Source organism: Salminus brasiliensis, chromosome 5 (genome assembly GCF_030463535.1).
Source record: "Salminus brasiliensis chromosome 5, fSalBra1.hap2, whole genome shotgun sequence".
Lineage (NCBI taxonomy): Eukaryota > Metazoa > Chordata > Actinopteri > Characiformes > Bryconidae > Salminus > Salminus brasiliensis.
This window is the reverse complement of record NC_132882.1, coordinates 37,947,619-37,968,243: the sequence shown is the minus strand read 5'-3', so window position 1 is coordinate 37,968,243 and position 20,625 is coordinate 37,947,619. Positions and strand designations below refer to the sequence as shown.

Genomic DNA, 20,625 nt, shown 5'->3' with positions numbered 1-20,625 from the left:
CTGTTGTTTAGTGACAACACTTTTCTCAGCTCAACACTTGGGTACATTTTGCTGCTGAAGTCTGCTCTTGTGTTCAGTTGATTTATTGCCTTTCCAAGAGCTCATATAATCATCTTCACTACAGCTAATAAAGTAATAAACTAGCCTTTAAAATGGTGTCCGGGACTCTCAGGAGGGGAATAGTAAAGCAGAGTGGATTAGGCCTTGTTAAAACTGGTGTTGAAATGGGAGCTGGTGTTTGGGGGGGGGGGGACTAGCCTTTCCTCTCTTAAACGAGTGTTTAGAGAGAAGGATTGATCTGGATTGGTCATCTGTGGATGGCATGCTGTATAGCGCCCTTTTGTGGGCGGTCATCAGAAAGTGACTTTTTCAGTCTGCCAAGTCATGTTCTCTCTCCTGACGTTTGCTTCTCGTTTTATCCTGTCTTATATAAGAAATGTATTGTGGGGGTTCTTTATTAGCTGTTTTTGTTTTGTTTGAACTCTTTTTCTCCAAGAGTGTTGGCTAATGTAGCTAACAAATACTGGACACTTAAACCCCACCAATTACAACGACATTTGTTAATCATCACACTTGCCAGAATCTGTATTAAGGAACAGTCACATTTGACTGTTTATTACCATTGAAAGGTGCTGTATCATGCCAGAGTTGAGTGCCTGTCTTTACTGTCATTAAAGAAAAAAAGGAAGGGGAAAAACTACAGTAAATAATAGAGGGAGATCTCCACTGCCAGGAATTACTGTGGTGGTGTGACGCACAGTCTATTCAGTTCCGTCCACTGGCCGATTTCTCAACAGAACTAGCCAGCCTGTTATTTTTCTGAGTCTACCAACTCTGGCTTCTGACAGTTTATAATCTCCTGTTACAAATGTATAAAATGTATAAAATGTAAAAATGTGGCTTAAAACAGCGTTAGCAGCCAGTGGGGGACTTCTGTAAACTACTTTTCTACTTTTTTATTATTGCTTAAATATGTCCTCTGTTACTGAGTCCTCGAAAGCAGTGATGAAGATTGTAATTATTGCGTGGTCTGTGGTTACTCACAAGAGGAAGTGTGTTTGTGTGTGATTTCTATTTCTTTATTTTTTTCCCTTGTTGCTGACTCATGTTCGCCAGAGCGTAGGCTCCAGCACTTTAGTCACTTGTTTGACACGTAGTCATCAACTGGTCCAAATAGCAGTCTGACAGTAGTGGGCCTAATTCTGGTGTTGCCGGATTGGGCGTCATGGCATGTGCATGGTGCACTACACGACGTAACTGGGAGTAGGAAGTGATCAGGAAAGAGCTGATCTCTTCTGTCAGAAAGCGTACATTATCTCATTATATGATGGATCATTTTAGAGTGAGAAGCCCCGTGGTTTGTGTTTCGGTTTGCATTTGAATTCTGGCCGTGTGGCAGTCCTATTCAGAATGTCTGCTATAAAAATGCCCCAGAAAATGGAAAACGGTGTTTTTATTGTCGTAGTTAAATGAGAGATCGGTATATAAAAGTGACATACCGTGAACCTCATACACCGTTGTCTCTACATTCAAAAGTAAAATCGGGGCAAAGTAAAACGGAACAATTCCAAAACCCCAGACAGATTCATAACATTCCTGACCCCCAAAAATCTACACACACCCTGCCCGCTAGCTAAAGCTTTTTAACCTCAAAAGCTGTGGTAAAACGCAACAGCCACGTCGGTTAATGCATGTCAGTGTTATTTTTCTAAAACAGACGTTGCCCTGATGGCGCATAAATAACACTGAGCATGCACATCATCGGCCGATTCAGCTAGATCTGGGATAACCAGGCCTCATGACCATGGCTTTGCTGTGTGTCAGTGTCCACAGAAGGTCAGCTCAAAAGCAGCGAGTAGGGAAGCGAAAGCCGGGGAAGTGAGAAGGTATCCTTGCTAGGCTAAGAGCTAACACTAGCCAACCGGCTTTACCATCTGTTCAGAACTGTAGAATGATTACAAAATAACAGTGAATGAATAATAATAATCATAATGTTCTTGTTGCGGTGTTAAAAACAGTGCCTATTCACAACCCCGTTATAAATGGAAAAAACACTGTGTCCTGAGATGAAAACTCGTATCTGGGCATTTTCACCCTCAAAGATTTTTTTTTCTTTTAATCAACAAACAATTTCAAATACTGAACATGTTAAAAGAAATTGGTGAGGGAATTTTAGGGATTTCCTGATATCTTTTAGCATGAGACCGAAATTAAAACCTAATGTAATTCCAGCAGGGATTTTAAAAGGCCTTACATTTACACATTTTGCCGTGTGTGTTTTTGATGTATACTAATATATTTGAATTGTTAAATGCCCTGTATTTTCAGGTGAACCTAAAATGCTGTTCTGTAGTTTTGTTTTGTAGGGGTGGACCATATGCCAAACATTTAATGTTGGTGTTAAGACTTTTTACCCATACAATACACATACAATAAACTTACTACACTTACACTTTGCTATTACCTACAAATTGTCATATTGCCACCATTTGCTACAAACTAGCATATCCAACAACTGTCAAATTCGCACATCAATCCAAGTGAATACCCCCAAACCATAATGACTGCCACTTTACCTTGCAGAACGAAAAAGAGTCTTTATTCAGTTCAGTCAAACTGAGGAGAACACTGTGGATGCATTTCACTTAATTATGATAAGGCAGAAGGCAAAAAGGCCCCTGGAAGTGTACATGGCTGCATTGCAGACTTCGCAATGAATCACCAGCAAAGATGCCCGATGCCTGCTGATAAGTGTGGAACAAACATCTCTGGTCGTTATTGTGAAAAGTATTTACAACTAAATACTACAGCATAGCACAGTAGAAAGTACTTCCCCATAGGCAGCTGGTCAACCATAAATTAAGGTTATGATATGCATTCTGTATATATTATGTATATATTAAATACAAGTTAGCCTTCCTTTACTTTCCCCTAGGGCTCATTTTTGCAATCATTATATCATCCAAATGTGTCAGAAAAACATTCCACAGCATATCAATTAAGCAAAAACTGAGAGGGAATTAAATTTTGATAGCAAGCGAATCAAGATTCTATTTTGCATCTCTCAGTCTGGGCTGTCTTTGATGGTTTCTTTGTCTGCACTTACGTAACATTACCGCAGCCTTCTCTTCCTGCTACTGTGTCCCAATCCCCAGGTTTCTCGCTCTAGCTCTCTTCAACCCCCCCCTTGTCTTTTCTAGCATTTGTCTTATAGGTGCATGCTCTTTCAGAAGTGTCTCCAGCATGACCAGTGTACCTGGACACCGGAGTTGTGTGCACGCTTATGTAACACACTGCTTAGCCGTAGCTGTCACTACCACTAAGCATTCCAGAAGGCCTCCTGTAGAGCTGCTGGAGGGAGTTTCAGTGCCTCTGCCACTGAAAGAGGGTCCGCCAGGTGCTGAATCCTGTCAGAGAAATTATACAAGAGATGCTTGAAGTGTGTGTGTGTGTGTGTGTGTGTGTTTATTTGTGGGCTCTTGAAGATTCACTGAATCTAATCCGAACACTGTTATTTGTGCAAATACATGCTGCTGTTAGAAACTAAAGAATAGCGTGAGAAATGGAATCTTTAGAAAGATCTAGAGCAGTCGTTCTCAGCACTGATGAAATTTTGATGGTCACTGGCAGAATTCAAGGCAGTTCTGAGAGATGCATGTCTGCCCCCTAGTGGGGAAGCATGGGTCATCTTCTGTTAGAAGGCCACTTCAGTGTGTTTTATTCTGTCTTTGTCTCGGTCACAGTCTGTGTGTGTGTGTGTGTGTAGAAAATAAGTGCTGTCTATCAGATGTCCAGATGCATTTACCCATTATTCACATGCAGTACAGAAGGACTGGAAAAGCTGAGTTTTTCATCGAGGGCTGTTTTGAATACCTCACGAGGAAGAAAATCGGCTCAATGACCTCGGCTAGCATTGTGGCTGCAAGCACAACTTCAAAGCAAGAGAGTTAATCCAGGATTAGATTTTGACTTTCCAGTTGCGATTAGCTGCGGTTGCATGTGGTGAGTGGGATCTGATGCTTTTTATGAATCCAGGTACAGGACTGCAGTGGCAAGCTGCCATAGTAACTGCTGGGAGGCGTCTTCACAAAGGAGGAGAATGAACGTGGCGTACTGCTGACCTCGGACTGCATCTAAAAAAGACGTTTTAAAAGAAGGCAAGAAGCAAAGCAGCCTAATTATCTGACCTTAATGAGTTTCTCTATGAAAGTATTTTAATTAGATTTGCTGGGCCGTTTTTTTATTTTTTTTTTTTCCCCTCAAATTTTTTTTCCTTCCCCTGTGGTTGCCAATTACAAACGTGCCTCCCCAAGGACAGTCAGAAAGAATGGTGGAAAAGACATTTCTGTCAGCCTGCGTAATTAAAATGGGTGGAATATAAAGAGTCTATTTGCATGTTTATTTCAGAGTCCTGAGAGTGCCGAATGAGGTGTTGCTCTTGCAGAAAGAAGCGAACAACTGTACTCCATCATGAACACTAACTGGAAATCAATAGGCATTGGCCTTTTGCCATGGACATGCCATGTCAATGCTGTCCAAGACGAGATGCTACACAGTTTTAAGGAAGCCCTTAATGAAAACGTTTAGCAATGTTAAACTTTTGGCTGCGGCACAATACTAACAAAGCAACATTTGGAACACGTCTGGGTTAAGTGTGAAATTGTTCATTTTGCATTTTGTCCAAACCTTCCCTTTTAAATTGTTGTTCAATTCGAAAATTAGAATCATTTTGCATTGAATGTCTGTGTATGGCCCTGACAATAGAATCATAATAGCACTCTACCCTTGGAATAACCCCAGAATAAATACAAAAAAAACATGTTATATTGGGCACTATTAGTTTTATACTAGTAAAAAAGTGCTATAAGGTTAAAAGTGAGGAATGTGTAGATAAGTTCTGCTTCTCCTCTACTCTGGAAGTGCCCCTATGCCACTCGACCTGCCACATAAACTGTAGTAGGACAGGTAACATTTGTGATACTGTGAGATGCGTCAGAAACATTGCAAACATACTCAGACATGCAGAACCAGTTTCTGCTTAGTTTCAGTTAGTCACAGAGTAATCTGTGAAAATCAGTGGCTTGTGATTGCTTGTTTGTATGTAACTGAGCATGCGGAGAGACCTCTGGAGTGAGCCAGCTCAGTCCTTTATTATTGGTGAAGGATTATCCTGATCTGAGTTAAGTTCAGGTAGCAGGTGAGGCCACTGACCTCTCCTTATGAGGGATTAGTGGAAGCGGAAATGTCTTCATGCACCTGAAACCTCTTCTCCCTCCAGCTCTCCCTCCCTCTAAGCGGGGCAGGTTTAACAGGTAGAGAAGTTCAAATGCTTGTCCTCAGGTTAAAGTCACTCAGTCCCTGGGCAAATAGGCAATCGGTGCAGGGGGAAATTTAAATGAAGGGGGGGAAGAAGAGACTGTGAAGGAAATTTCTTACTTGGATGGTTGGAATGGACCCAGCGGTTGTTAGGATGTGCTTAGTTCGATTGGAGTGATCGATGGTGCCTGCTGGCTTAACACCTGTAGTGGTACAGTGTGACCATGCTGCTGTGTTTTGGTGGCCGGCGGCGGCCCAGGCACCAGCTTGTCCCGTGGAGTGAAGGAGACTGTCTGATTACTGATGAAGCTCAGGTTGTGTCCAACCCTGGTTTTGAAGACACAGGTAATAACCATTTTACATTCCATTTTAGTGATCTTTTGAGATTAGGGATTTTTGGTAGTAACCTTATTGATTATCATAGAAACTGTTTTCTATGTCTTGTTCCTCTCACTCAAAGGTTAGATTTTAGAGTTTTGTATTATTTAAATGTGTTCCTGTTTTGTGCTGAAATGTATCTGTTCCTGTCCATATATTTGTTACAGTTGTGATCTGACCATGTTTTTGATCATGCTGGGGACTTGTTGTCCTCCTTTCTTGATGTACATTTAAGGTCATTGACTTGTTAAAGCACCCAGTTGTGTCCAAGTTAAAACCATTTAGCTGATGGGTTGAGGTTATTCTGGTCTTACTTCATTGTTCCATCCACTTTGTGCAATGTACCAGTTCCACTGGCAGCAAAAAGACCACCACCATGTGTTGCAGAAAGAAGCGAACAACTGTACTCTATAATGAACACTAATATGAAATCCGTAGGCACTGGCCTTTTGCCATGGACATGCCATGTCAATGCTGGGTGTATGCAAAACCTTATACAGTTGTGCTGCCAGGTAGTCCAATAAGAGCAAAATTCTGTTTAACTATACTTGTGATCAGAAGTTTACAGCGTAGTTGGAAACATTTTAAGACCCTGGTGCACAACTATTGAACATCATCAGGCCTTTGGTTCGAGTTGGTGGCTGCAGAAGAGTTACAAATTGGAACATGGCAGTTAGCAAACCAGTGTTTTTGATTGAATTCCTATAGAATTAAACTGCTGGAGGATGTTTTTACCTCTGTAGGTCATTGTGCTCTATGCTGTTCATGGCCAAACTGGACCCCTGATCTTGTACTCCACCTGAAAGAATAATATGACTTTTGATCTTGCGATAAATGGTACACAGATAGATACACAATAGAATGTTCCATGAAGTTATCACTCAGTTTATTACGACTCATATTTAACATTAATAATGTTGGGGGTATGAAAAGGTATGAAGTGTGAGTCTAGGTCCATGTATGGTGCTTTTATAGTAGATGTCATGACTGTTACATGCATTAATAGGCAGTCTGTAGTGTATTCATGTTAGGCCCTAAAACCAGATTTATTCAAAAGCATGTATTCAGTATTTTAGGTGCTTCTTGATGTGCAAATAGTAAGCATGTGCCTTTGGTTAGGGCAAAAAACCTTGGCTAAGCTCCCAAAAACCCTCTTTTTTCACCTTAGAATAAAACTCTGGGATGTCACAACACCAGATGCAGTTATCCATTCTAGGGCACCTTTGAAGGAAATAATTTGTCAGTCCCTTTAAGCCTTTAAATCTTACAAGGCGATGTTCCTTTTAGGAAGTGGCACACAACAAATCTAGGTGGTGTTACTTGATCTCTTTACTGTGTGGACAAGATGGCAAAAGTGGTAAACAGTTTTCAAAATAAATAAATAAAAAAAACCCACTGGGCTACCATACAGACCTTCTCTTAAGATTTGACTTATGACATTACTATATATGTAAATATTTTCAGAGAACAAAAAAAAATTGTAGGTCAGCAGCGAGAACTGAGCTCGGCCAAGCTCTGTGCTTCGCGCCTGTCAGATGGTGGACATGCTGTCATAATAGAGTAAGCTGGATTTGGCCACAGATTGTGCGGATCTGCAGACTAGCCTCCTCTCTTTGCTGGTGAGAGACAGACAGAAAGTGCTCTGCTGTTTTCCCATGCCAGCTTGAGATGACTTCTGCTTGTCATTACTCACAAAAATGTCTTACAACTTTGCTGGTTGGTTGAGTGTTTTAACAACCTGAGAAGAATTTAGACTATAGCTTGTACCATTTAATGGTCATTATACAATGCTTTAAAATGATTGGGGTTTAGAAACTGTTAGGGGTAATGCTCCTAGAAACCACCTGAGGGTGCTCTTTTCATCTGCATCATAGATTCCTCTTGACAAGGATTTTAGGGTCAAACTGGATGGTCACTCTAATATATGTCCGGGTCAATCTGATTGAATTTCAGTGGTTTTGGTGGTATCCAGTTAAAATCCGGCATCATGGAAGCACCAAGATACACTTGGGCTGCATGCTGGGAATGAAAAATTATGGCTGACAACAGAAATGTGATATGTTTATAAGGGATGTTGAAATTACATGGGAATAATAGCAAAGCTCTCTGTATCTTTATTAGAATCAGTCCGGGTTAATATAAATGAGTATTAATAAAATAATAACTTGGGAATGACAAGCTGTTCTTTTGTTCAGTTTGTTATTTAAATGTTTCTGGTTGAAGCTTTTGTACAAGTCTGTTTTAGTTTTGTAATAAATGTGGGGTTTAGTATTACTTTTGTGGAATACGTGTATGGCATTGCTCAGAGAAAGCAGAATCTGCAGTTTTTCTTAGTAAGAAATCACTGTTTCTCTCTGTTTCACTCATCCGGCCCACCTACACTGCACACAGGTGGGCTTGCCATGAGAAATCCTTAAAGCGACAACCCTTGAGTGCAGCCAAAATCCTGGAGGGGACGTGTTGGACACTCTGCTCTCCCCACTGTAAGCCTGGCCAAAGAACTGCCCGTTTTGCCTTTTTTTGAGTTGGACGAGAACATGTGGTTGCAAGAGAAAAAAAATGGGGGTGAAAAGGGACAGAAACTGGGAGCGAGCAAGCAAGAGAGAGGGGGCCTTAGGGGTACAATGTGCCCTTTCACAGATTGTTTTCTAGGATCTTGTCGTTGTTGTTTTCCCTGCATTCCACTGATTTTCCTCTGCTGCAGTCTGCATTGATAAACTACAACCCCCACAGGATTTCCTTTACTGTGGTTCTGTGGAAATCTCTGCTCCAAGTTGCCATTGGGATGCATTTCTGCTGTCCTGCTTGGAACTACATGAAGTTCAACCTCTTGCCTTCATGCCATGAACCGAGAAATTAAGGAATGTACCGTTGCTACATCCAGGAGCAGCCAGCAGCAGAAGACAACCCAGCTTTTGGCACACAAAAAAAGCCCTCAGAAGTAGTGGGTTTGTCCTCCTCGCTAATGCCAGGGGTGGCTTTGCTTTAGCACTCACTTGTGGGGTTCCTGAAGGTGTTGGTGAGGTCGTGCTGAAGCTTGTCTCAAGGTTTTTTTTTTTGTTTTTTTTTCTCCCCTGTCTCCCCTGTCTCCCTGTCTCACATGTCAGAGGTGAGGGATTATGCCGGTGTTTGGAATGTGGCCCGGAGGTGAAAGACTCCGAGAGCAGCCACAAGCTGTTTTGTGTTAACGAGGTAGAAGGAAAGAGAGGAGGAGTAAGAGAAGCCTTGCGAGACCGGGCTTGTGGATGTCAGCAGGCATTGCCATGTTGGTCCTCGGCAGCCGTGCTACAGATGTGATTCCTGAGGGCACAGCTGTGTCGATTCGGCACCTGCAAGCTGAGACAGCTGTGTACCAAGTCTCTGTGTTTTTGAACGAGTCTTTGAGAGGTGGAGAAGAGGGTGGGGAAATACGAGAGGCCAAGTTTGAAGAGGTGAGGCTGATTAAGGCGAAGGAGGAGGCAGCAAAGCGGGAGGAACTGGGAGAGAGCCTAAGGCAAAGGAGGAGGGTGCCTGAGAAGAAGCTTGACAGGTGGCCTTACCTGAGCGGCAGCACGGGCGGGCTGGGAAGCGAAGGGGGGAGGTTGGAAGAGCCAGGAATGAAAACAGACCGGTTTCCTGCACTGCTTCAGGACAGTTCCCAGCTTAATCTGTCTGTTGCAGATTTCAACTTAGCCTCAGACAAGAGAACAACGCGGGCAAAGGAGCTCACCTCGACTTCTGTAGTTGGCCACGGACCTGTAAAGGAATACTGTAATGTTGCTTCTGGAGAGGCCACAGCAGAACCCCATGTGGTGGTCCTGCGAAGGTCTACCCCAGGGGTGCAGCTCCTTGGCAGCAGGAGGACGGTGAGCATGTATGGCTCCCCCGATGACCCCCAAAAGCAGCAGATTACGACGGTGCACCTCCAGGAAAGGTTGAGGAGACCTCACAGTATATGCATGTTGGCTGCCTCGCAGTCCAGCAGTCTGATTGTGACTAACGGAGGTAAAACTGACCGTGTGGACGTCCCCCCACAGCGCAGATCCAGGAGAGCTGAGCTCCGTACCGTTGATGGCCTCAAACCGGATATGCCGCCCTCCTTCCGACTGCCCCCATACCCGCAACAAGAGGTCCTAGCCCGGCGGCCCCTGCGGACGAGTGGAAGGCCACGGCCAGTTAGCATGACCGTTTTGGAGCTGAAGGAGGCTAGTGCTTCCCAGCACGAGCTGGCTAACCGCACTTCTAGCGATGCTGCTAGCTTGCCTCGATCTGGCTTCAGATGGAGGCTTTTTGGCCAAAAGGCCCAGGATAAAGAGGTTACAGCTGTGTCTGCGCCTACTTACAGCAAGCCAGATGGACAAAAGAAGAAATTCAGCTCCTTGCGGAGGAGCCTAAGTCTAAGGGTTAGACGGAATCGTAACCAGCCAGAGCAAGACAGCACACAAGAAAGGGCACGGACAACAAGTGTGGGAGAGGATGTGACCCGTTCCACTCGTCCATTTTCTTATTTGACTGGCAGGACCTTGTCTCCTGCATATGAGCGAGATGAGGACCAGAGGAGTAAGCAGTACATTGAGTTTCAGAGCAGGGGAAAGGTCTCCGTTATGGAGGTCCCCTTAGCCCCTGCCAAACTCACCAAGCCCGTAAAACCAACTTCGGCAGAGCCTAAGTTTTGGCAGCTAATCACAAGTCGTTTCAAGAGAAAGGGCCCGTCGTCCAGCAACAAATCTGAGCCCTGCACTGAAAGCCAACCAGCTGGCAGAGATCCCCCAGTCAGGAATAAAAAAATGCAGCCTGTTGCCATAGAGACACTCACTGGCATTGACTTCAGCAAAGGTCAAGGTAAGCTGTGTTAAATTCATGAGTCTCATTCCCACAGCCTCGCAGCCCGCAAGCCTCCAATTGTGAAAGGTTCTGCTCTCTCCGAAGAGTCCAGACCCCAGAAGGAAATTGAGCTAGGCTGAAAAGATCCAGGCAAATTACTAAAGCCATAAAGAGTTATGTGGAAATGGAGGTTAGGCTCCAGAGGTTAGATGCATCATTCAGTAACTCCGTAAATGAGATTTGTTTGGTCAGGCAATTTATTAGCCTTTTTATCTCAAATATGTTGCTTCCAAAGTTTTAATACTTCAGTATATATACATGTGAATAAAATTATTAATACAAATTATTACTGTGCATGTTTTAACGAACAGTGCATACTCTATGGATTAACTGATAGAATGATGTTTAAAGGTGCCAGAGAAAAAGATTGCCTGTAGTTGCGTTTATCTGCAGATGCATGTAACTTCGTCATGTAACGCTTTGCCCACACATGTATAGAGCATCTTAGATCTACAGTATCCTAAGCTGCCTACAGCAGTATATCCACAATGCTGTGTCATACTCCTATCCCCCATATTTTTGTTCAGGTTCTAGGATTGTAGCAAGCCATTTATGTATTCTGTCGTTCTTTTATTCATTCATACATTCATTTCCTCCGAGGAGCACATTGCCCTGTATTGCCATGGTCAAGAACACATGGATAATTATCTTCAGCCTTTTAGCCCTTTCACATTTGGGGACAGCTTTTTGTTCATTCACATGTCCTCTGCCCACCCCCTGCAAAACTCGAAGTGTTAAAATGCAGTGCTATGTGTGGAGAGCGTGAAGTCTGAGTGAGTGATGGGCAGTTTTTTAAATAGCCTTCTCCTGAAGTTCATGAGTTAGGTAAGAAAGTTAAGGTGGCTGGAGTGAGGTAGAAGGATGATGTTGGCAGTACTCCAGGCTAAGTTTGGAGCTCTTCCATCTGTGTGAACAATGGAAGAAAACCCTGACAATCCCAACCCTGGTTTTAGCTCTCCTTCTGTAGACAGCGTGTGGTGTATTCCAGTGTATTCCAGCCCTTAATTGTTAGTGAAACTGTCACCTACGTGAGTCACTTTGCCATGACGTTTCAACACTTATACAAATGCAGAGGCAAACAAAAACAGTTTTCTCTCCTTCCCCGTGCCTCCCTTTCCTCCCTCTTCTTCGTGAAAGAGAAGTGTGTTCAGCCAGTACAGCAGCCCTCAAGAGAAAATCGATAAGAGTTTCATGCAAGTGTAAATATTAACAACGACATGCCTAACTTTGTCTTACATAACCAAGGGCACTTCTGATACCTCTGACATGGCCTTTTCTACACAAGGCCTTTATGACTGCCTTTGAGCACAGCGTTACAGGAACTGCCCTGCCAGAACTCGCTACTTAAAGGAGTGGTTTACACTTCCAAACAGCAACGCCTCTTTTGTGATTTTATTTTGCCTGCCGTCTCTATAGAGACTGTCCTTCCCGGAAGCTCGCCCTAGATCGAGTGGTTGAATGTGTCAGGCAGGCAATCGGCAGAATCTAGGTGTGTCTTTAACACTCCGGACCTCTCTGTGCTAAGCCAAGGCGTGTTCCACCAAAAGCCCGGCCCGGTACACTTGTCTCGACCTGCCCCCCCCCCCGTTGATTGACGAGCTAGCTGTTAACGGATTTGGAGATGGCTCCAGCATTCAGGCTCTCATGGGACGAAAGCCCAAAACCCCTAAGGAGGGGTGGGCTTGCCTGTCCTCACCTGCCAAGGAGCAGACCTCCTCTCGGTTACAGCTCCTTTGTTGGGTTTTTGGTGTCACGTCTTAGGCACAAGCTGCTGGTAAATGAGCTGGCCTGGCTGAGGAGCAAGAATGTGAGCAGGAAGGGCAAGCAGTGGGAGGGTTCGAGCACTGTAATGTAAAAGGTGTCATTTTTACATAATACTGCAGGTTAATCCAAAAGCAGTCTATTGCACTTTTTGTTGGCATGTCTCCAACCTGTTTCTTTCTGGGTTGTTGGTGTTTTTTTTATGCTTTTAGTGTGTGTTTGTGCTTGAGACAGTAACTGTCAACCCAGGCTCAGGGTTATTTTCCTAACTTGCTTCAAAGTGCCTAAGGCTTTGAACGATTGACATCACAAAGGTATCAGAAGCCTGTAGGTTTGGCGACAGCTTTCTTTTTTGTCGTTCCATTGGTTAGCCCAGTTCACAGTGGTGGGCCATCATGTCACGTATCGCAGAAGATTTGAAATTGTGACGTTAACTTGGTTGTTTAATGCGATTATTGATTTATTTCTGCAGCTCGCAGTTTGCTCAGAACAGGACTTGCTCTGTTTGTTTGAACTGCAGATCTCGAGTGGCGAGCTACACCTGGAGTAAGAGCTCTTTGATATGTGCTCTGCCTCTGAACTCCTTCTTGACTAATGACGCATGTTTGCCATCTCTGGTTACCACCCCTACCACCTCTAGCAGAAAAAAAATCTGTACCGGTCTGAAGCAAACGCCTCGTTCTGTAGAGAGAAAGGCGGCATGGTCTGCACTGATCTGGATACTCTAACCGTACAATGGCTTGTACGGTTAAGCTCCTACATGTATATCTTGGCTAGCTTAGTCTCAAGTCTGAGGGTGAATGTGGTAAGTTGAGTAATGGTGACAGTCATTCCTGCAGCGTCTCTAATGGGAATTTGGCACCGGGGGACATTAGACGCATGCATTTGGAAGGCAGATTGAAAGGCAGCTCTGATATCATGCTGTTTGAGCAGCAGCTTCAGGAGGGAGTCATGTCCGCACTTGTTGCAGATTAGCAGCACATAGGAGGTACTAATGTAGTCGAATGAGTTTGGTTATGACCTGGTCTCAAGTCCTGCAGTATACATTCAAAAACACCCAAATCAATTAAAGTGAACTTTATGCTGCTGCTGGAATTAGTTTGTGCTGAAACGTTTGTCTGTTTTTATTTATTTATTTATTAATAATTAATACTGAGAATGTGTGTAACGTCTCTTGAGATTTCTTCACCTCTTCCTCTTTACTGCAGTTAATCTGTTTTTGTTTTTTTTTCATGTCAGTTCAGAAGGAGGAGGCCCTCGTAGCCCTGGGACTTTGAATAATAATTTTGATTAAATTGGACAGATCAGTGAAGTGAAAACTGGCACAAACACAACAACACTAATCACTATGCTGTGCTAGACAAAGATGTTCTGTATTCTACATGAATTCTGAGTGCCTCATTCACTTTTGTTTTAGTTTTGGTAAATGTGATCATTATTGGGTTTGATTTGATTTCTGTCCTACGTTCTGTCCTAAGCCTAAGATTCAGCATTTTTAAGGTGTGTTGATGCTTGTAGTTTGGTCCAGACCAAGCAAAACAATTTATGCATAGTTACATTTTAGTCCAGGTTTGCTTAGCGTTCATACTGACATATTTGCATTCTATCTATTGCAATCTAACCGCAGGATCCTTAAACCTGTCTTATTAAACCACGATTTTGATCATGTACACTTCACAGAACATAAAAATAATGTAACGTTACTGTGGCTGTAGCCCAATTCTCACTCATCTTTTCTTTCCTGGGGCGACTGCGTTAATGAATGCAGTTCTAATGTGACTAGTTTTAAAACACTGTGGAGTGTGGTAGGCCTGCTAAACTAAAACTTCAGACAGAAGAAGTTAAAGCACAGAAACATAGGCAGGTCTTCACGGAGACTCACCTGTAATGAAGCTGGAAGATGCGGACGGCATGCCGTCAGTGGAGCGAGCGGAGAAGGTTGATGCTAGATTTTGCGAAGGGGGAGTGACCCCATGCTCGTGTTTGGTTCGTTTAGGTAAAGCTGACGAGTAGAGAAACACCCTTACATTGGAGAGGATCCCACCCTTTTTCATAACCCTGTGCAGGGCTACTGGTGAACACACACTTTGTGGGGGGGCTCCAAAAGTCCACCACTAGTGAAAAAACTTATTTCCACACCAAAATTGTATTGCCAATGATTGGGTCAGCTTATCAATTTGAATGAAAAGTCAAAGTTTTGAAATGAGTGTCCCCTTTGCTGTGAGGGCAGTGTGTATTTGAGCTGGCATGGACAAGTTTTAGATGAGGACAACAAATCCACCTGACAGTCATCATACATCAGCTTCGATGGAGGAGATATGACTCAAAACACTTTTTTTGTACAAAGGGATTAACATAGTAAATATGGTGAATATTTCAAAATTAAAGTATGTTCCTAGAAACCTGCAGAATCTTGAATGTTTGTTTGTTCCTCATTTTCAGGTTAAAATGAAAAACAATGCCAGAGTTTCACCAGGTTCTGTTAGGAGCTGTAGTCTTATTCACTGGCATTGTTAGTGCTGCCATCTAACCTAATAAAACATGTGTTGATTTGTATTGTGTGTGTGTGTGTGTGTGTGTGTGTCAGGCATTTTAGGGAAACTCTTGCAGTGATTCAGTGCGGGCTCTCTGAAATGTTAGAGGTGATGTAATCGCTGAGCAAAAGATAAGAAGGTGGAACTTTACGCAAAGTTACAACAGGCATTCTGTTCTCTCTCTTTTCACTGTAGTTGTTTGTTTTTGCCATCGTTGCCTCAACTTTGATTAAACTCTAGATGGAAAAATTAAATCCGCTTCATTGCACCTGATTCTACTACCGGTACAACACACAATACCTTGGTGTCAGCACTTTGAATCATAACTAGTCTCTATTAGCTGCCATTGTTTGTTGGACACCATGGCATTGCAATGAATTTCTGACGGAAACATGTAAATGCATGGAAAGTACTGTAGTACTCCGCTTGGCAGAAATTGTCTTGTGCTTCACAACATGCTTGGCATCCAGCCATGGGGCTAGCTAACTGTGGTAATCGAAAACAAGAAAAACCAGGCAAGCCTAGTTTTACCGTCTGCCACTGGCTACATAGAATCATCATTGGCATTTCAACAATGGGGAGTTTTAGACCAAAAGTATATGCTTTACTTTAAAAAGGTTGCTGTGGTATAAAATCACATCTGTTCTGCTTCTTGTAACATTTCATGTGACCCTGCCTGGCAAAGGACTCGAGCTTTGCACTCTGCAGAAGATACAGACCACATATTTGTTTTATGGATGTGAAGGGCCCAGGACCATGAACATGGCTTGTGACCAACACCGTGGTAATGTAGCTGGGCAAGGCCAGCGGCCGGCACAATAGTGATGCCAACGCAGCAGTAGCGATACTGCCAGTGCCCAGTTGCAATGTTGAGTCAACACTGCAGGCAAGGAGACCAAACCTCAGCTTACATAAGATTACAGCTCCCACGACAGCATATACTTGTTAGCTTTGTGGCAAATGTCCTCAGACAAGAAAATGTCTCTTCTAGGCAAACAAGAGGTAGTCCTTGTGCGTGCTATTTTCAACAAGGTTCACCAGTCAGTCACTCAGCCAGTCAGCAAACGAAATTGCCTCTTCATGGGCGGTCTGCAAATATTAATTCTATTAAACATGCTGGTGCTTCTATGTCCTTCAATCCAGCTAACATGTCTGATCAAGCAAATGCTTCTCATGTTTACAAACAGTCATATAGAAATATGTCTTGGGTCTTTACTTTAAACTATTCAATAAAAGGATCCTGAAACTGGCTGAAAACCTGCTGTAGGTTCTTGGTGGTTCTCACTCTTTTAGTGATTAAGTGCTAATAGGGCTTCCTTGTGCTGAAGCTTTTTCTTGATGCACATAAGTCTTCCACATATGTATAAGTAAATTATGAATGCAATCCATATACTTCCAATTTCTTGCTGTTACTGAATGTTAACTGAAGTACTTTTTTAAGCTAAAAAGGCCAGTTCATCTGAATTTGATTAAAAAAATAAAATGGTACATTTTCATAAAGAAACTTCAGAAGAACAATTTAGCCTTAACCAAAACCTAGTACTTCATCTTCTGAAGTAAGTTTGGTCAAATAAGACATCCCAAGGCACTCCTGTTCAAGTGCCGTGGGATAGATGGAAATGTGTCATCAATATGATCATCAATTTGAGTTATAGGACCTTTTAAGGAGAGCTTGCTTGGGTTCGTCCTCCAGTACTGCAGTGCTGAATGAATGACAGGTGTCAAGTCACCCTAACCTCTTTCGCATTTCTGCTGACCTGGAATTGTGTGTTTGTCTCTCAGTTTTGGGAACAGTGTGTTTTAGTGTTATGAATGTGGGCGTGGTGCCACATTATTCTTATAGTCTTTGACTTTTCTCTGAGGGAAATATTTACTTAGCAAGAAATGGCTCCTCTCGTTACCCCTCATTGCCTCCAAACCCAGTGGTTGACTGAGTGTCATTATTACTGTGAAGTCAGCATTGTGGAAATGAGTGAAATTTCTAATTTGACAGAAATGACATTTAAGAAAAGTATTCCAATTATTGGCCCTTAAACACCAGCTGTAGGCTGCTTCACTGGAAGTACACTACTCGTTTCCCAGATTTCCCTTGAGCACTCCCAAACGTCAGCAGTAAGCTGTGTGTGGGCTGCACGCCTTTCCCCACCTGCTTCATGGAGACACACTGTCTGAACCCTAAACCGGAGGGAAGATGTTATCTGTAAACTTTTCATCCCATCGCAGAATGACACTGGTCTGGGATCAGTTTAGAGGGGCGCTCACTTTTAATTTGAGTACCTGCTATGCCGCTAGAGCACCCTCATTACACGCCATTGTGTGAAGAGAGTGGGGGCTTCAAAATGTTTTGGCTTCTCATTGCTTGTTCTGTGTGTGCTGTAGGGACTGGTTTACTGTACACAGTGTAAACGTCGGACTAGATTTTACCATCATTCCTCAAGGATGCTCCACTGAAGAGCCTTTTTAGTACAGACTTGAGTTGTTGTTGTGAAAATGAGCCATACATGTCCTCTTTAATCAGTACATTTAATCTGTGTGGATGCAGCTGCAACCCGTCATTTGTTTTATGTAGGAAGGTGCTTTTCAAGCAGAGCTTGAAAAGTACCCAGGCGAGGCTCCTTCACTTTCAGATCGTTCATATTCTGCTTACACTTTTTGGCTAAAATGTGTGTCTCCAGTGTGACCTCATGAGATCTGGTTTAGTTTGGACGTGTATTTAAAAAAAAATATTTTTTTTTTTTAAAAATCACGTACATCATTTCAGTTTTACTTTCTGTAGACAACTGTAAACATGGTATCTCCTCTGCTGTTACCAGTTTAGGCAGTAAATCATCTGCATCGGTTTTGTCCCGCAGCTGCTGTGATTTCGGTAGCGTGACCATTGCTCTCTACAAAATCCAGCAGGGTCGTGGTAACATTGTGGTACAGCTCCTAGAGATGTTGAGATCTTCTGTTTAGAGGAATAGTTGCGGAACAGAATAAGGGTCATACAGAATATGCTTGATCGTCTACTGGTGAATAAGTGGGCACACACACACACACACACACACACACACACACACACACACAAACAAGTATCCAGTAAGAAATACTTATCTTTCTCGACAGACCTATATCCACTTGCATAACTGTATCCAGACACAGAAAACGCATTCTGTTTACACTTAATTTATTTACACTCTGTTTACACAGGTTTTAGTTATCCGATCATAATCCGATCACAGTGCATCCTGGGCATGTATACAGCCTCAAAGATTGCCTGTTTTTTTACCATTTAGCACACTAATTTAGAGGTGTCTGTAATTAAAGGTTTAGTACAGTTTCAGTGTTTTTAAATAAACTAGCATCAGATTGACATCATTTTGTCTGCATGTAAAAGTATTTTGTATGGGGAGGGAGACATTTAAGCTGTAGAGAACTAAATATTCTTCTCTGTTCAGTCACACAAACCTTTGATGTTCGCCCAATGATGAGTGTTTTTTGCCAAAGCACCATTTGTCATCAGGCATTGTGATACTCCTATTATTTCAAAATCAATGCGACAGCCCTACACCAGATTTGTGTTAACAATGACTGTCCTTTCTCTTTTGCAGATTCCTTCGTCAACAGTCAGGAGTGGACATTGAGTAGATCAGTGCCCGAGCTCAAAGTGGTAAGCTTCTTAAGCTTTTTTTTTTTCACTACTTAACAGAAGGATATTAAAACAAAATCAGTCCTGAACCTGCATGCTCAAATGAAAAGCATCATACAAGTAATGAAATGCAAAAAAATATGAACAGACAAATGGAACTGTTGCTTGTGAGGCTTGGGAGAATGTCACAGTTTGTAAATTCAGTGGGAAAAGTGCAGAAAAAAACCTTTCCCATAAACAGTACTGTAACTGGCGTCGCTGGCACAGAGACACAGCGGGGCAGATGTGCCGCTGACAGTGAGTGACACTTTCAGGTTAGACCGCTGACGGTACCTGAAAATGATCCTCCCGCATCAATCATTAGAGTTCTTTGAAGTTTCTTTCTCTCTCTCAAACACGTGCTCGTGTGCGCACACACACACACACACACGCGCACACACACACACATTGTTGTAATGTAAAGTTTACAGTGCTTATATTGTCTCCTAAATTAAACAATTTGTTCCATGGTTAAAATGGAATGATGTAATTACATTGTTAGAAATATGGTTAGTTATTTTTGTGCAATTAACATGCTGTGGTAATGACAACAATGTGGCAAAACTATGAAGGGATTTTCTTTGCTTTGCACAGAACAAACAAGAATTTTGCTTATCAGCACATGTATAAATTGAAGGTTTTTCTCTGGTCAATCAACTATGAGGTTACTTAGATTAACCCTTAAGTCATCAGCGATCCTGTTGTGCATGTTTTACTTATCACTAAAAGGTAAAACAAATTAGACTTCTAATAAATATTCTATATATATATATAAATGTGGATTGCCTTCTCTACCACTTGTGGCTAGCCTTTAATGGTCAGTTCAAAACTGGAAAAATCTAGCTTCTTAAAACCATGCCCATTTCAATTAGATTTCCATTTCTTCTCCACTTACCGGAATGAATTAACATAATCATGTGCATTATTTCATCAGTGGCATTGCTTTCGATACAGCAGCTGAAGGAAAGGACACAGCAGTGGATCCTTGTTTTTTTTAACTGCATAATCCTGCAGAATAGGCGTTTAGAAAAAGCATCAGTGAGGACTCTTGTAATACAGTGGGGAAAATATTCCTAGGTTCCTGTTTTCCTCTCTTGACTTTTATAGGATCATGGTATGTTTTGTATTTCTTTCTTTACTATGACCATAATTGATAAAATATGATGTGTGTATGTATATTTATTTATTTATTTATTTATTTATTTATTTATTTATTTTTTTTTTTTTAAGGATTAATAACTTACTAATGAATTATCCTCATTTCCGAACATGAGGTGCTATGATTGTCACTATATAGACCATTGCTTTACAGTTTTCTTCAACATACTGTGCCTGTTTCTCAGTTCTTTAACAGGATCCTCGGTGAAATACTCATTATACATTGATGAGAAAAGAACACACGCTGATAAAACATTTAAATCAATCATGCTCTGAGGAGATTTCTAACCTTCTTTTGCATAAGAAGCCTCGAGCCTCCACTTGCATAATCAGGAGTGTATTTATGTCTGCATCGCTCTGGAGGATCGCTCCTCCTAAAGCCTCGTTAAGGCCGCTCAGCGTCCTCATCCCCGTAATTAAACCCAAACGCGGCTTAATCACCCACTTGCTACTTAAAGAGAGGGGAAAGAGGATGTTTGCGTTGTCAGAGCCTTTGTTCTTTCTAGACACACAGGCATCTTGCACCTTGTCCTGTGAGAACACGGTGGATCCTGAGGGGATCAAGCATGCTTCTTTCAAGCCACAATCAGGGATTTCGGAGCACCAGAGTCACAGGGATGCAATTGAATTTTCTCAGGCATGGCAGGACTGAGCTGGATTGCAGTGCCCTTGAAAAAAAAATAAAAAAATCTACTACAGGCCAGAGGCAACATGCAGTGACACAAACATTAGTTTAGAGTGTTTTAGAGCTCTAGATAGACTTAATATTGGTTTGTAACATTCCTGCTTTAGCACCCCCATGTTTTATTGGACTAACAATCTTAAGTAAAATGATTATTTTTAATATTTGGATGAAAGTCTCACTGTCTTTTCTTCAGTAAGGTTTAGGTCAGGTGACTGGTGCTGCTATTTGAGAACATTCCATTTCTCTTGGATTATTTTTGTGGT

The 20,625-nt window shown here is 42.3% G+C and overlaps 1 protein-coding gene across 4 annotated transcripts in view; it reads left to right on the top strand.

Annotated features, from left to right (window-relative positions):
• Window positions 1-20,625, top strand: part of agap3 (ArfGAP with GTPase domain, ankyrin repeat and PH domain 3) — a 137,201-nt gene that overhangs the window by 43,068 nt on the left and 73,508 nt on the right. For 2 of the 4 annotated variants that reach the window (XM_072680235.1, XM_072680234.1), the window contains exons 1-2: window positions 8,717-10,515; window positions 18,443-18,501. In XM_072680235.1, the coding sequence (XP_072536336.1) occupies window positions 8,940-10,515; window positions 18,443-18,501 (1,635 nt within the window). In that variant the 5' untranslated portion in view covers window positions 8,717-8,939. Of the gene's footprint in view, window positions 1-8,716; window positions 10,516-18,442; window positions 18,502-20,625 lie in introns of those variants that run through there. The other 2 variants (XM_072680236.1, XM_072680237.1) reach the window with 1 other exon arrangement.